Source organism: Hibiscus syriacus, unplaced genomic scaffold (assembly GCF_006381635.1).
Source record: "Hibiscus syriacus cultivar Baekdansim isolate YM2019G1 unplaced genomic scaffold, ASM638163v2 tig00015498_pilon, whole genome shotgun sequence".
In the NCBI taxonomy this organism is placed as follows: domain Eukaryota; kingdom Viridiplantae; phylum Streptophyta; class Magnoliopsida; order Malvales; family Malvaceae; genus Hibiscus; species Hibiscus syriacus.
Window position 1 is genome coordinate 670,545 of NW_024062367.1, and position 16,509 is coordinate 687,053.

Below are 16,509 nucleotides of genomic sequence, written 5' to 3' on the forward strand. Positions count from 1 at the left end.
TTATCACAAATAGAATCTGACCCTTGGTTTATCAATTGGGTTTAGCCTAAAAATTATAAATTATAGGTTGTTTACCTACTGGTTTGTTTGTTTGTAATGAAGTGTCCTAATTATGATTTTTTAAGGCTTGAAAGTCCTATCATAATATAGTTAAGAATGGTTGGCAATTTCCACTAAATTCCCGGCCAGAATATATTATGTCATACCTTCCGATCACCAATTCCACCCTCCATATATGCAAATGCCACCCTGTCGACAAGATTGGTGAGGTCTACCTGTACAAATCATGCACATCCAGGGAATTTTTTTAAACTCACCGGCAACCACCAGACTCAATGCAAAACTACACATCCTGAATCAATTAAGAATTGGTGCAAACTGCATTTGCATGACCTTTTTATTTATCTCCCTCTATTATTTGAGAAGGGAGGAAAAGAAGAAATGCGAACGAAAGAAGCCTAACAATCATGATGGTTCGGCCTTGACAATAATGGGACCAGCAAGGAGGTTATCACTACCAACCCCATAACCACACAAAAATATTGCCTACATTTTTCAAATTTAGGATGTGGGTCCATGCAACTTGCTAGAACATTCAACCTTGTCTTGATGAAACCAATAATAAAGTCCAATCAAGACTCAAATGGTTTCTTTTTTGTCCACCAGTTCATGTTTCATGATGTCATCTGCGAACGAGTGGTCTGCAATGGCAAACCAGTTTTTGGAGCCCCTGCTTTGTAGGATCAGTAGTGTTCCTCAACAATAGTTCCAATTTCATTAATGAAAAGAAAAAGTGTGGTTTTTGAAAAGGAAACCCCACCATTTCATTTGTTTTGACAACAAAACCTACCATTTCAGAAAAAAAGAAAAAGGTGAAGTTTTGTTTTCATTCTTAGAAGGAAAACAAAAATATGGATTCAAGTTGTTTATATTCCTTTTATACCTAGCAAAAAGTATATGATTTTGTTTGAACTTTGAAGCAAAAAGTATAAGATTTGAAGCATATTCTAACATTGAATTCCCAAAGTAGCCTTTTTATCACCCACCCCCACCCCCACTGCAACTGCAAAGCTTGCATTTTGACTGCAGTTGAAAAGTCAGGCTTTTCTCTAACGCATACCTTACATAGATTGGCCTTTCTTTATATAGTTCAAAACTAGGAACCCCCAATTATTACATTCATTGTATTTGTTCTAGCAACATTGTGTCTCTAATCTCCCTCTCTCCTCCCCCACCACTACCTCCTCATCAAAAGGCCATCTTCCTCTCACAGATCAGTTTATCTCTTTTTCTTTTTCCTTCACAAGTGTAAGTTCCTTCTTCCTAAATTTCATTGGTTTCTCTTTCCTTCTCTTTTTTGGCAGAGTTTTCTTCGTTGAATCATGTGCTTTCAATCAAGCTGGTGGATTTTTAAATGTTTCTTTCTGTTTTCCCCCCTTCTAAATCGTAGCTAACATGAATCTAATGCTCACCTTTAAATGTTGTCAAGAAACAATGTCATCTTCTCTGATTTGTTTGCTTTGCCTTTGTTCTTACCTGTTATTTCTTTATCTGACTATCTAAAACCTTTGATTATGTTGATGAAATATTGTTCTAGGTTTAAGGGTTTGGTTCTATATCTTCAAAACACCCTTTATTAGCTATTTTTCCAGTATCCATAAGAGAAATTACTTCACAAGTTTGGTTTCCTAAACTAGGATAAATGGTAAAAGACTAGCTGCTAAGTTTCTTTTACCTAAGCCTTGTTCTGCCATATGATCCATCATTTCTGCAGTTCATTTGGCCTATATCGTCATCTGCTATGAATTCTATTGGCTGTGACTATTATTTAAGCTCCGGCTCTCTCCATTATTTATTTCACCGTAATTGTTCATGATAACACTCATTATGTTTGCCATTGCGCTGAAGTCATCGAAAAAAACAGCTAATCTAATTGATAGTCGTTTAGTCATTTAACATGTTATTGTGTTCATCGCCTTAAATAGGCCTACAAATAAATGCAATCCTACTCTGGACTCAAAGCTGAACATCTATGACTGAAGTGTGAAATTTTCGTCGAACATATTGTGTTCAATGGTTAATATGGTATCACTGGTTACCATAAAATAGTTGAGAAATTTGGTGCATCATTGAATTCTTTTTCTTCAACTTCGTTGTTCTAATATTTGTAGTGATTTTTCTATTCAATTCTCTACTTAAGCATGAATTCAGAATAAATATGTGTGTGTATGTAATGCTTTCCGGCTGATTGAATAATTGTGGACATACCTATTTGTTGTGTATTTCAGAGAGCATCCAGACAGGACCAGGGAATGCAGAAAAAATGTGCTTGCATGCTGTGAACTCTTTATCCGAAGCACATAAGTTTGTTTCCGGTTCTGAATTACCTGTATTCGTTCTTGATGATGTCGGATGCTCAACAGACTGCAGATCCATTCCCTGTGTCCAAATTCTTAATAGAATAGAAAGTGAAATCTCTGTCATGTTAACAGATGACCTTGTTGAAGACGGTTGAGTTCACCAGTAGCCACTCCTGCTCTTTAGCTGATAGTATATATATTTAATTACAGCAGGAGATAAAACTTTATTGGAGTGTGTTAGGATTTGAACTTTAGAATGGAAAACAAAGGGAAGGTTCTGATGCAAAAGTATGAGTTTGGAAAATTGTTGGGGAAAGGGAACTTTGCCAAAGTTTACCATGCTAAGAACATCGAAACCAGCCAGAGTGTGGCTGTTAAGGTCATCGAGAAGGAGAAGGTTTTGAAAGTAGGGATGATTGATCAAACTAAGAGGGAGATATCCGGTATGAGCCTGGTTAAGCACCCGAATATCTTGGAGCTTTATGAGGTGATGGCTAGCAAGAGCAAGATTTACTTGTTATGGAATATGCCAGAGGTGGTGAACTCTTCAACCAGTTATCTAAAGGGAAGTTGAGAGAAGACATGGCAAGGAAGTATTTCCAACAACTGATCAGTGCAGTTGATTTTTGCCACAGCCGATGTGTTTATCATCGGGATTTGAAGCCAGAAAACTTACTCCTGGATGAAAATGGAATTCTTAAAGTATCGGATTTCGGTTTGAGCGCCCTCGCCGAGTGTAAGCATCAAGAGGGTTACTCCACACAACTTGTGGAACCCCTGCCTATGTAGCTCCTGAAGTTATAAACAGAAAGGGTTATGATGGAGCCAAAGCTGATATCTGGTCTTGTGGGGTGATCCTCTATGTTATGCTGGCCGGTTATCTTCCGTTTCATGATACGAATCTAATCGCAATCTACGGAAAATAAGCAAGGCAGAATACAAATTTCCAAATTGGTTTCACCTGAAGTGACCAAGCTGTTGTCAAGAATCTCATCCAAATCCCAAAGCTCGGATTCAATCGCAAAATAATGACAAATCCATGGTTCAGAAAAGGATTAACTCGAAACCAGTTCATAATAAAGTTGAGAAGGCATTGGTTCCTTTTGAGATGATGCAGTTTTAGTTCTGAGACTAACTACAATGCATTTGAAGCAAAGAAGACATGGCTAAGCTCACTAATTTGAATGCCTTTGACATCATTTCTTTATCGAGTGGATTCGATCTGTCCGGATTATTTGTAGAAAATGATGAGAAGAAGGAAGTGCAATTCACTTCAACGCATACGTTCTCTTCCATAACATCTAAACTAGGGGACATTGCCCAGAACTTGAAGTTGAAAGTTAAGAAGCAAGGTGGGCTGATGAAAATGGAAGGAACCAGTGGAGGTCGAAAAGGCGCGTTGGCTATTGATGCTGAGATATTCGAGTTTACCCCGTCTTTCCACTTGGTAGAGCTGAGGAAATCCAGTGGTGACACATTGGAGTTTCAAAAGACATTGAAACAGGATGTTAGACCAGCTCTCAAGGACATTGTTTGGGCTTGGCAAGGTCAGCCGCATCAACAGTCCTAAACGTCTTCGTCCTGAACCATCTGCAACTGTATTTGCAGAATTTAATGTTTATGTTTGATCATTGTTTGGCAGTTCATTGTTGGATTTTGGAAGTTGCATGTTTTAGTTACCTCTTTGTTAATGTTCGCTTGGTGGTGTCCGCTTTTCATAGCATTGAATGGTATCTCAATTCAGTTGTGCCAACCCTCTCAGATGTACAATTGTCGTTTCAAGCTTGACACAACATAATCTGTAAACTTCTCGTATCGAAGAGTTTATTGTTTTGAACTCAATCGAACTTGTATTAAATTTTTGGATAAAAACCCGAATATTTAATCATTCGTAATATGAAGAGTAGTAAACTTGTTATCCAAAATTATTATTTTACATAATCACAGTATTGAAAATGATTATAATAACTCTTCTTATTGTCATAATCACAATAAACAAAACACAATCGAAAATGATCATAATATAATTTTAAAACCTGGTGATGAGAGCTAAGAGATACTTGCCTGTAATTCTAGATTGGAACAATTTGGGCCCCAAAATAATGGACGGTAATCTGAGTATAAGAGAAATGAGGTGACAATGAAGAAAGGGCAGCCTTTTCAAGTAATCGCCGACTCCAAACTATAAATCTAACAAACCCAAAATCAAAGAAACAGAACAACACAAATGAGTGCCGTAAACAGCACCACTTGTTCTCTTCGGTATTCCAAACCCATCTGGAACCCAACTTTTTCTGCAAAAAAGAAATGTAGACTCAATCTCATGTCCCAAAGAGGCAATCTAAAATGGGTGGTCCTAGAATCGTCTGTAAATGTCCGGAACCGGGACTGGAATTGATGACGATCCCAGGAATAGTAAGCTTTCTGTCGGGTCCAAGAACAGGTTGGAAGATTATAACACTGCCATGAAGAGAATGATGAGGAATCCATATGAATATCATCATGATCTTGGTTAGCCTTTCTTTCTATAACCTCATTTCTCATGTTTCTTTTGGCTTTCGATAGTTTCGGCTAATCAAATTGCAAGGTTATATTTGGATAACCTTTTTTATAAAAAAGAAGAAGAAGAAGAAGAAGGATTTGTGTGCTAGAATCTGTATATATTACGTTTCTTTTTAACTTGGGTTGTTGTTTGAGAGCTGAAACTGTATGAATTAATTCGGTTAAGTTCCGAATGAATTTTACGAAATTAGCAGGAAATTGTTGCAGAGAGCTGTGAATCGAACTCTAAACCTGTTGGTAACCACTACTCGTAAAGGTGATTGTGTGAACCAACTTGATTATGCTCTGGGTTTGGATGAAATTATATTTTAATTAGCAATAGGATCTAGATCCAAAAAGCACTTTTTGACCTTGGATTGTGTTGCATCATGTGATTTTGTAACTTCTAAAGTAGAATTATGTTTATTAGTACAAATAAAGGGCGTTGATTAAAATTTAATGGAATTTATCTTTTTTCTGGTATGACATCTATCCATCTTCTGTTCATAACTTTTGATTTGTCTCCTCACTCCATGGTGTTGTTTGCAGCACAACTCTGACTCCAGTGCTAGTTTCGGATATGATAAGTGTTTGACGCTATAGTACGATCAAAATTTATTTTAACTCTTCGATGTATCCGAGAGATTTCCTTGAAATGTCACATCTTTAAACCCATTTGGATATATGTTGGAAACCAATGTCGGACACATTTACTTCGATTAAAATGAGGAGCTGAAGCAGCATAGATGAATTCAGTATTTTATTTGCCTTTATTAGGAAACCTACTTGAGACTGTAAAATTGTTGGGAAAGTTAGCTTTCATACACTGATTTAGTGTGGTTATACACTCTTTCCAAATCTCTCAGCTTAGCAACTAAGTTCAAAGTTTGATAGAAGGCAAACCAAGGAGTTTATACAATCTGGTAAAAGAAAAATTTAGCAAAACACCTATGTTGATATGTTGCTTCATTTTTCTTCTTCAAATACGTGTGAAACACATCCCTAAAACCTTCCAAATCTGTAGCAAAACATAGAAAAATTTGATTATTCCTGCATTTGAAAATCACATCCAAGTCTGAGTAATTTTAGGGGGGAAAAAAATTGTTTAGAATCTCTACTACCTATATCTACAAAGTGACATCTATCTGGTAGAACATTTGCTTTTTCCTCTCAAACCATATATATATTAAGCAAGATTTGCCATTATTCTGGAGCTACGAACTAGGCTTCATCTGTTTCACTTATCCACAGACAATAATTCTTGTTCTGAATTTTTCATGTATGTTGTATTCCAAGTAGTCCACTTATACGCTTCCACACTTCGTCTTACAAGACAATGCGACCTCCTCTTGATCTGCAATATTTAATTCTATGCGCAAAAAGTATATTTGCTGTGCAAATACCTTAATGTGATTACTAATTCATAAAATGAAAAATGTTGATAAAAGTATTCTGATAATCCATGTCATGTTTTTTCAGGCATGAACTACACGCTGATAACTGATATCTGATTGTCGGCTCTCAGCCCCAGAAACCCGAAGATATAGATCATCTGAAACAAGAAGAGAAGGTAGCTTATATTCTGAACTTGCAGCAGGACAAGGACATCGAGTATTGGGAAATCGACCTGCAGTCTATAATCGAAAGATGTCGACAACTTGGAATTCATCATATGAGGAAACCTGTAAGGAAAAATTTTCTCACTTAGAGTTAATAATTTATTCATTCAGGAATCAATGAATTATTTCGAACACACCCCACATGAAGTTGAACAGGTCCTGTTAGCATATGATGCTTCAATGAATCAAATAATCACTTGTAAAGAAGTTAATGTTTTCGGATGCATGGGTTAATTCGGTTATCTTATGCTTTGGTAGGCAAGAGACTTTGATCCAGATTCCTTGAGAAATATATTACCCCGAGCTGTTCGTTATTGGAATGGGCCATTTCTGAGGGAAAAGGAAAAGTATATGTGCACTGCACAGCTGGGTTAGGGAGAGCTCCAGCAGTGGCCATTGCCTATATGTTTTGGTTCTGCCGCATGAACGTAAGTATTTAACTCTTCTATTTGCATCATCCACTGTCGTAAATTCTACCTATGTTGATCCAACTCTTCATTTTTCTTGAAATACCCATATAAATGTACATATGGGGATGGGTGATTGATACGGCCCTCCAAGAGGGCAAGAACCCTCAAAATACCTAGAAACATATTATATGTGAAGCACATACTTGTATCTGATACTTCTACTGAGTCCGAGTAAAAAGAATTCTGTGACATAATTGTCTTTAGCTTATTAGTTTCCGTTTGGAACTGTCAGCTAAATACAGCATGAAGCACTGACGTCAAAACGACCTGTGGACCCAATAAAAGAGCAATACAAGGACCACCTATGATCTGGCTAAGAATGATCCATGGAAGGAGCCCTTTGAAAATCTCCCTGAAAATGCTTTTGAGGGTGTAGCAGATTGGGAGAGGAAGTTTGATTCAAGATCGTGTCCGTGCCCTCCGTGGAACCTGATTTCTTGATTAGCATTCTTTATCTTAAAGCCGATCTGAAAGCACAAGGCAGCGAAATCCAAACTCTTGGGCATTGCTAGTGAGATGTTGATCTCTCCATGGACTATTTTCTTGACTGAACAGCAAAATTAGTTGGTCAATCATTTATATGATCTGAATTTATAGCAGCTATTTTGAATAACCATAAATAAAACAAAGGATGTCTTCCCAGGATCCAAGCTCGATTTATATGCAATTTAATCTGGATTTTTTAGGTTCAAAACTCGAATGCTCTGGTGATTCATGTTACATGTACTGTACCACTAATTATCAGATATATCCAGATCATGCTGAAGAATATTTGAGCTCGATCAAGTTTATTTTCAAAGTTTGAGCTGAGTTTGAGATAAAATGTAAATACTCGAATTGAACTCAAAGTTTAAAGTTTGAATTTTTTTTTTGTTCACAACTCGAGTTATTCAACTCAAAATTAATTTTCCATAATCTCAGAATCGTCTCCTTCCTTCTTCGTATGCTTCCCAAATGCTATTAATATCTCATAGATCTCCCTTGTTCTCAGGAAGATGATCTGAAAAAAACATCAACTTTATCCCTCAGTTCAATCCAACTACATCCAGGGTTTTCTTCAATCCCTTCTCTTTCATTGTTGCTCGACGTTTGCCGCTCTGTCCCATAATTCAGCTCCTCCATACAAATGTAACAACTGAACATATTGCTGCCCCTGTCTGGTTCCAATTTCAGTAAGTTGAGCTGCCAGTTCGCCGAGTTCCACGTTCGAATGGACTCGGGAGGCACAACAAACTCAACCAAACACTCTATCGGGTTCAATAGGCATTGATTTCACAAAATTATAAGCAGGGAAAGAAATGTCACATCGTGGTTTGATCCCACTGTTCTTCATCTCATTAAATAGTGACAATGCTTGAATGCAATTCCCATGAGATCCATAGCCAGCAATCATGCAATTCCATGTAACTAAATCTTTCTGAGACATGTTCTGGAATATATACGCTGCATATTTTAAGAACCCGCTTAATATACATATCCATCAATGCATTCTCCAGCTGAATATCAGATTCAATCTCAAGTCTAACAAGATAACCATGAATGATCTTTCCATTAAGTAAAGCTGCTATAGACGAAATTGCAGTGAGAACACTTGTAATGGATACAGAGTCTGGATAAAGACCAGCTTAACCATCTTCAAGAAAAGCTTTATTGACTGATCAGGCAGACCATTTCGGCAATAGCACGACATCATGGAATTCCAAGCAACAAGATTTTTGTCTGGCATATCTGAGAATAAACGTTCAGCCGTATCTGGGAAACGACATTTTGAATACATATCAACAAGGGAAGTAGCAACATAAACATCTTGGTCCAAACCACTCTTGATAACATAACCATGGATCATGCACCCTGAATCTGCGTTCTCCAACCCTGTAGAAGCACTAATGACGCTCGACATAATATCGGAATCTGGTCTCACTCCTCTATCTGCATTTCTTCCAAAATAATCTAAAGCTTCCCTGAATTTCCTATTTTGACAAAAACCTGATATCATTGATCCCCAAGCAACAATGTCCTTCTCTCGCATTGCGCTAAGAATGGAATTAGCATCACCAACACTACCACATTTACAGTACATGGTCAGCAATGCACTCTGAACCGCAGTACTACTCTCTATAGGCCTTTTCACTAGTTCTGCATGAACTGACCGCCCGACATTATATATTCCAATCATACTGCTACAAGATAAAACATTAGATATCGTAAAAGAATCCGGGGTTATTACATTATATCTCATCTTGTTGTAAACTTCAAAAGCGACATAAGGATATTTATTAAATACAAAAGTCGATATCATAGCATTCCATAATTCAATTCTTTATCCAATACCTGATGGAAAACGTTTACGGCATCTTCAACAAATTGGCATTTCCATACATGCTCAATAGAGAAGTGTAACAAAGTGTTATTTTCGAATCCCACTTTGATCGAATCACAATGAACTTGCCTCCGAAATCCACAACATCGCCACACACACATGCACTCAACGAATACTAAACGATTCTGATACAAACTTGACATTCTCACATTTCATTAAAGAATACAACTTTAAGCTCCATTCCCACCATCCATTCTCGAGAAATCCACCAATCATCACATTCCAAACAACCACATTGCTCTTAACTTCTAAATGATCAAACACAAACCACGCCTCCAGTATTCGACCACAACTCGAATACATGTCAATTAATGCAGTTTCCAAAAAGGGGTCACTCTTAAACATAGTCCTAACAATGTAACCATGAATTTGCTTTCCTTCCTTAAACCCCAAAGCACCCAGAAGAATAGAGAGCGAGTAAGCATCAGGGAATATTCCAAGCACCTGCATTGGTAAAAATGAGCCAAACCCTCGCTTTTTTTTACCAAACTTTAGATACCCATCAAGCAGAGAGTTCCAAAAAGTAACATCTTTAACAAACCCTTCTCTTTAACCATTTCTTCGAACACGTTAACTGCGGAAGAAAAAGATCCACATTTTGTATACATGTTTATAAGCGAAGTTGTGATGTAAGGATCGAAATGGAGACCCAATTGAATGATAGTGGAATGGAGGGTTTTTCCATAGTTGAGGTTAGAGAGGAAAGTGGCAGCTTTAAGAAGAGAGGGAAAAGTGAAATGGGAGACTGAAAGTGGAGAAACAGAGTATAGTTGTAAGGCTTTAGTGAAGTGGCCGTGTTGAATAAAGGCTTTGATGTTCGAGTTGAGTAAGGCTGGGGAAAGATGGGAACTTCCGTAGACTGAAAATTGGCGTGAAATTCGTATCCATGATGCATTTCTGCATTGTTGCAGGCAGCTGCCACAATGAGGAATGAACAACGGGCGTTGGATAAATATGAGTAAACTACACATTTAGTACTTCAACAATCACTTTTTCCGTTTTAGTCATTCAATTATTTTTTAAATATCAATATATCATATCTGATTTTAAGTTTTAGATTCATTTTGATCCTCCATCACACCATCAAAAAATTAATAGAACTATTGGACTGGTATTTTTATTTTCTCCACAATGATTGTGGCATAACCTTATGATGATATGTCAGCATCACCATTATTTTTTTAACAATAAGTGCTCAAAATAAAATTAAAACTAAACGTTAGGTATAATTTAAAAAAAAAAGTAATTAGGTGACAAAGTATAATAAAAGAGATATTGAGGGTACTGAATGTGTAGTTTACCCTATATATTATTTATAAACATTTACACTATATATTGTTTAGGTAAATTTTGTATTTAGTCATCTACCTATTTTAATGATTACATTTTGGACACTAACTATTTTATAAAATAATATCTAATATTATGTTTTTTGTCATCCGTCATAATAAAATAAATAAATATATTGATTTGACAATTTTTTATTTTTAATAATAATATTAATGATATAATATTATCCTATAATGATATCTCAACATCACTGATAATTTTTATCTTATGATCCATAGGCCCACTCAGTGTATGCCATCCCGCTGAACTTTTTTTCCTCGAATTTAAAGAAAAAAAAGGCCCATTCTTCCCACCTCAACTAATAACAATTATTTATGTTGATGAATTTAATGCTATCTGGACCTAGTAGTTGTAGTAGTAACTTCTTTCTAGCTTTTCCTTCATATTCTTGCCTTCTATGATGTTATTTATAGTAAACGAAGATGACTAAACATACATACAACGGCGGATGTAGATTATTTACTCTCGAATTTTATTTATACCCGTTTAAAAAAATATTATATTAGTAATATATGTATCATCTTAAAGAATATTTGAATAAATTACGCGTTTGATATCTAAACTATCAATTTTGATCCATTTTAGTATCTAAACTTTTATTTTTAAAAATAAATCATATCTAAACTTTAGTTTTTGTTTCATTTTAGTATTCCACCATTATAAACTTTAGTTTTTGTTTCGTTTAAAATTTAACGTTAAATTTTGAAAAAATTAAAAGTATATATATTAAAACGAACCAAAAGTGATAGTTTGATTACTAAATACATTACGTTTTTAATGGTGGGGTACTAAAATGAAACGAAAATTATATATTATGTATGATTTTGTAAAAGACAAAGGTTTAAATACTAAAACATATCAAAACTGATAGTTCATGTACTAAACGCATAGCTTACCCAGAATATTTCTAAATATCCAAAATACATTAAAATATAAAAATAGCTCAAATGAAAAATTATCCAAAACTCTATACAAAGGGTCAGGGGTGCATGTATATTTAGAAGATTAAAACTATGTATCCAGTGTTTGACAAGATTGCACTAGACAAATGATATGCATATGATCTGTAATTATTATGATTCCAGTTCTACCAAGTTGTGTTCTTTTTGACACATGGACCCCTCCTGAATTAATTAGAGATTTTTTTAATAAAAAAATACCATATTATAATATGGATAGAAATTGTATTACTCGTTAATAACGTACGCACTCTACATGCATAGTTGTTCAATTTGAAATCTCTAGAGAGAACAACACTCTCTTTTATCACTGAGATTACTAATGAATTCTTTAACTGAATCTTTTAAAAACATTTTTATAATGCCCATTTATAAACAAGTGTAGCATGTGATACGTCACATAACTCTAAAATTTAAGGCCCTACATTTTAAATTCGGGGCCTAATATTTTAGGAGTCTTTTTTTAATAAAGTAGTACACGGCTTACATAATTTTTGAGATGGACCAAATTTTTATATAATCTAACTGAATGAATTATATTTTTAGAAAATTACTTTTACGTTAATAAGATTTTGGTAATCTTGATTGATGTTTTGGAATTATTTTTATCTAAAAATTATAGCCTAAATTAAATGATAAAAAAACTATTAGATCAATCGGCATTTATACTGTTAAAGACTTTTAAAGATTAATAATTTCAATAGATAATAGTTTAGAGATTTATAGAATTAAAATGTAATTCGGAAATTATAGTATAAAATAAAATAAACGAGAAAGCATAATTAGAGGAGAGGATTGCTCCACTAATTAGGAGTTTCCCCCTAATAATGAACAAGGCGTCAAGCAGATAACGTTAATTTGTACACATCATTTTCCATGTAATCATAAATCATTGTGATTGATACATAGCATCCGTCATGATTTGCAATATTTCAGTTCAATGTAAATTTATCTTTCACTACCTTAAGTAGGGTTATTAAGACGTCTGTTTATATATTTATAGTTTATAAATTTTAGGAATAAATTATCATTATAAATTGTCACAACTTATCATTCTAACGACACGAGTAATGTCGGGTCTAATATAGATCAGGACATACATAAGACTCATGTTGTAGATATATACAAACTTCTCCTCATCTCTTCTTCCTCTTTTCTACCTTAGACTTCAACTTTTACTCGATTTTTAATTGTTTAACAAACGGAACACTAGTTAACTTTGAACAATACTATATCGTCAGTATAAATTAATAATATGATAAATTCTCTGTTATCTCTTTATAAAAATATAATGATTCGATATAATTTTTTGAAATTAATATTAAATTATAAAAGTGTTCAAATTTTTTGTACTATTGTCGTGTGGCATGTTTAAGACCATAAATGTTCTTTTTGAATCGGCATGCAATACAAGGCTTCTTCACATCCAATAAAATGTTATTCATTTCTTGTTGGAAAATTGTACATTATTTTTATTTATTCTAATTTGTATTATCGAAACATAAAATATGGCGTTGAGTTGTTAAAGAGCAGTTATACTTTTAAATAAATAGTTTTTTATTTGATGCGGAGAAATCGGGTAAAATGGATGAGATAATATAAGTGGAATTTTTTAATTCTCAATGTAATCTAATTTAGAGATTATTTTTTCGTCTAGGGTGAATTGAATAATACAAATATAAAGACATCAGTTGTTCCACGCATCTTTAAGCTAAATATGAAGACTCCACGATTATATGATGTCTTCATGCAAATGAAGAAGACTCCACGACTGCATGGCGTCTTCAGGCCAATTGAGAAGGCCTCAGGAGTGCACGGCGTCTTCAGAACAATAAGAAACCCTAGTTCAGAAAATAATATGGTTGATGCCTTATATCGGAAAATAATTTTTCCTACAACCTTATCTGGGCGAAGGAAGCCGGAGAAATCATATAAGTGTACACAATATTAATGAAATAAATGATGCCTTTTCATCAGTTTTATTTTTCTTTTTTCTTTCTTGAAATGAATTTTATTTTTCTAATATTACAAGTTCTTAGTGGGTATTATTTGACTCATTGACCTTGCACAAATTTATACACAAACATGGTACATAAAAGGGAATAAAACTCCACTCCTGATTCAAAAAACGGGACGAAATTGCATCTGAAAGATCATTTTAATTAGCAAAAATGTTTCTGATACAATGGCTAAATTAGCCCTCGAAAGGCCCTAAATCTCAGCTTCTGCATCTCATCAGATAGCACTCCAATCGCTTAACATCCGACTGTTTCAGGGGCTTCAGCATGAACATCTGAGCACCTTCTTGTAAGCACCTGTTGTACACAGAAATCTTATAATAAAAATGAAAGCTTATTTATTTCTATATCTTGCATTCTCCAGGAAACTTACTGGCTGATTCGAGTCGGAACATTTTCCGATGACATGATTACAACCGGAACCTCTCTCAGTACCGATGATTCCTTAATTTTCTTAAGCAGCTCATAGCCTGTCATTCCAGGCATGCAGTAATCTGTTATTATTAGATTCACCTTCGAAACCTGGCATTTCAAACATAAACAAGTTGGTAAACGTTGAGATTCGATTTCTAAATCCGAGTCCGAAGGGGATATTATGCTACTTACAGTACCGTCCAAGGCATTCCTCTTATCACTTGCCAAACCCAAATATTCCAATGCCCTCAGCCCATTTTCTGCTGTTGTCACTGCAGCAAAAGACACACACGTATAAACTGAAGCAACACCAAACAAAATTCCTTACAGAAATGGTCCAAACTAAAATGTAATGTACCTTTACAGGAGGAGTTCTTGAGTAATTTCTCCACCAGTTTTCGATCAATGAGGTTATCATCCACCGCCAAGACATGGGGTTCGTCTCCGAACTCGGCCGCCATGTCGCCGGAACAGCCACCATCCATGCTTTGATATAACATATTTATGGACTGTTGTTGCCTTGCAGGGCGTTATATACAAAACCGGGTATAGCATTAAAAACTGGTCATAAATTTAATACAAGTGACCAGACCAATAAACAAGCTCACAAGAGATGTATGGATGTGATGAGAGATTGTATTTATAGAGAAAACAACAAGAATATGAAGGTTGGTGGTGGGACAGAAAGTGGAGCCCTTCAATGGGATATCAGAAGGAAAAATAAAGAATTCATCCGTGGTAAAAAAAAACTAACATTAAAATCAAAGTGTATCACAGATATTTCGTGATCCTTTTTGGATTCTCTCTTTGATTTGATTCAGTCCCCACAACTTTTTTGTTTAAAAGAAATTGGCTTTATTTTCTTTTATTCATTTTCAGAACAAAATCATAAACCAGTATCAGTGTTTGCGACCTTTTCTGCAGGATAGATTCTTGATGTTGGACGACGTAATGACACACATATTAATGCAATGTTCTATAGTGGAGGGTTAGGTGATAGAAAGACTTAATTGATTCTTTAAAATTTAAAAATTTAATTATTTTTTTTTTAAAAATATTTATTTTTGAAGAAAAAAAATTAAAGAACTAAAAAATATTTAAAATACTATTCAATAAAATAAGATAAGATACTAAAAAGTTAAAAAAATAGTAAAAACAAGTTTGATTGCTTGTTTATTTCAATTTATTTCACACATTAATCGGACGATAACATGTGTCACAATTTAATTAGAGATTTATTAAATTAAAATTGTATATAAATTGATAGAATATATAAATTTAAAGATTAAATGTATAATTATATTAGTTCTTTTAACAATCACGTCAATTCTTTTGTTAAATGTTAACCGTTGATTCCTTGACTGACAACACTTAAATTATTAACTAATTTGATTGATAAAAATTTAAAATTAATAATCATAATAAAATTCAGTTGTAATTAAGGGGTCATGGGATAATAACTTTAGCCATTCATGAGGCCAAAATAAAAAAGTGTTTATTCATTCAACATCAAAAATGGTGAAATTCCACTACAAGTCTCTCATCTTTTCATCTCTAGACACTCGTCATTGCATAGTCAAATCACAACTTTAGCCATTAAACATTTTTCTTGCTTTCACTTTAATATATAATATAAACTTAAAAAGTCAAAAATTAAATAGAATCAAAATCTATTAGGTTTAATCCTATGTTCATCCCTAATCTATACAAGTATAAAAAGGTTAATAGATTTGAGAGTTGGTGAGTCTTAGTAGAATTATAAAAAATATAAAAATTTATTATAACACTTGTAAAATAAGGATATTGACAACGAGTCATTTTCACTGTCAAATAAATTTATCCTTAATCTCATTAAAAATAAATATAATAGTATAAAGAGAGTAAGAGTCGACCCACATGGACTAAGGAAGATATTGAAACGATTGTTCTTGATCTCTAATCTAGGCGAAAAAATGAAAGTAAAGTAAAAAGGGGGTTTGTTAAGAAATTGAATAAGCAAATAATGATTCAAAGGAAGATAAAAAATTGAAGAAAGTAAAATTAAAAACCAATATGATGAAATTAGCCTCATGTTTTCGTGTACCTCAAATTCTAATCTATCATTGAATATGATTTTTCCTCTAGTTAAATGTCGGTTTGAGTTTGTAAGGTTCAATCCTTGTAGCTCATTTTTCTCTTTGGTGATTGACTTTCCCAAATCTATTTTAGGAATCACAATCCTTTTTCGGATTAACTTCGACTATCGTTGTTAACTTAAAACAACTTAAAAGCATTTGGAAAAACCTGACTCGAATTATGATTTATCTATGAAAGTCAAACTCGATCCCAATTTTCCTTAGTGCACCATTCGCTAAATGTGTTCAAAGGAATTCGAATCAGTTGATTCTATAATCCCAAC

The 16,509-nt window shown here is 34.2% G+C and overlaps 2 protein-coding genes and 2 pseudogenes across 3 annotated transcripts; 2 read left to right on the forward strand and 2 right to left on the reverse strand.

Annotated features, from left to right (window-relative positions):
• Nucleotides 1–1,204: 1,204 nt before the first annotated feature.
• Nucleotides 1,205–4,113, forward strand: LOC120207993 (annotated as a pseudogene).
• A 415-nt stretch (nucleotides 4,114–4,528) lies between these two features.
• On the forward strand, nucleotides 4,529–7,619 carry LOC120207994 (phosphoglucan phosphatase LSF2, chloroplastic). The gene is given in 8 exon segments (XM_039207375.1): nucleotides 4,529–4,871; nucleotides 6,381–6,404; nucleotides 6,407–6,585; nucleotides 6,779–6,830; nucleotides 6,833–6,948; nucleotides 7,223–7,286; nucleotides 7,289–7,383; nucleotides 7,385–7,619. Coding segments are annotated over 8 exon segments (708 nt in total). The 5' UTR covers nucleotides 4,529–4,732; the 3' UTR covers nucleotides 7,424–7,619.
• Nucleotides 7,620–7,905: 286 nt separating this feature from the next.
• LOC120207938 lies at nucleotides 7,906–10,341 on the reverse strand (annotated as a pseudogene).
• Nucleotides 10,342–13,820: 3,479 nt separating this feature from the next.
• LOC120207995 (two-component response regulator ARR17-like) lies at nucleotides 13,821–14,698 on the reverse strand. 2 transcript variants are annotated; one of them, XM_039207377.1, is made up of 4 exons: nucleotides 14,470–14,698; nucleotides 14,304–14,383; nucleotides 14,071–14,219; nucleotides 13,825–13,994 (listed from the first exon to the last, which is right to left on the reverse strand). In XM_039207377.1, the coding sequence occupies exons 1-4, from the start codon at nucleotides 14,609–14,611 to the stop codon at nucleotides 13,898–13,900; spliced, it is 468 nt and encodes a 155-aa protein (XP_039063308.1). In that variant the 5' UTR covers nucleotides 14,612–14,698; the 3' UTR covers nucleotides 13,825–13,897. The 2 variants fall into 2 exon arrangements, with proteins under 2 accessions (XP_039063307.1, XP_039063308.1); XM_039207376.1 differs by having other exon boundaries at nucleotides 13,821–13,994; nucleotides 14,071–14,383.
• Between the last annotated feature and the right edge of the window lie 1,811 nt (nucleotides 14,699–16,509).

Bases quoted from the DNA above. Each gene is read 5' to 3' on its own strand.
- LOC120207995 (XM_039207376.1), bottom strand. From the start codon at position 14,611: ATGTTATATCAAAGCATGGATGGTGGCTGTTCCGGCGACATGGCGGCC. The intron at 14,384-14,469 runs GTACATTACATT...CTTTTGCTGCAG, and splicing joins CAAGAACTCCTCCTGTAAAG to TGACAACAGCAGAAAATGGG. The intron at 13,995-14,070 runs GTAAGTTTCCTG...TGTGTACAACAG, and splicing joins GTTCCGACTCGAATCAGCCA to GTGCTTACAAGAAGGTGCTC.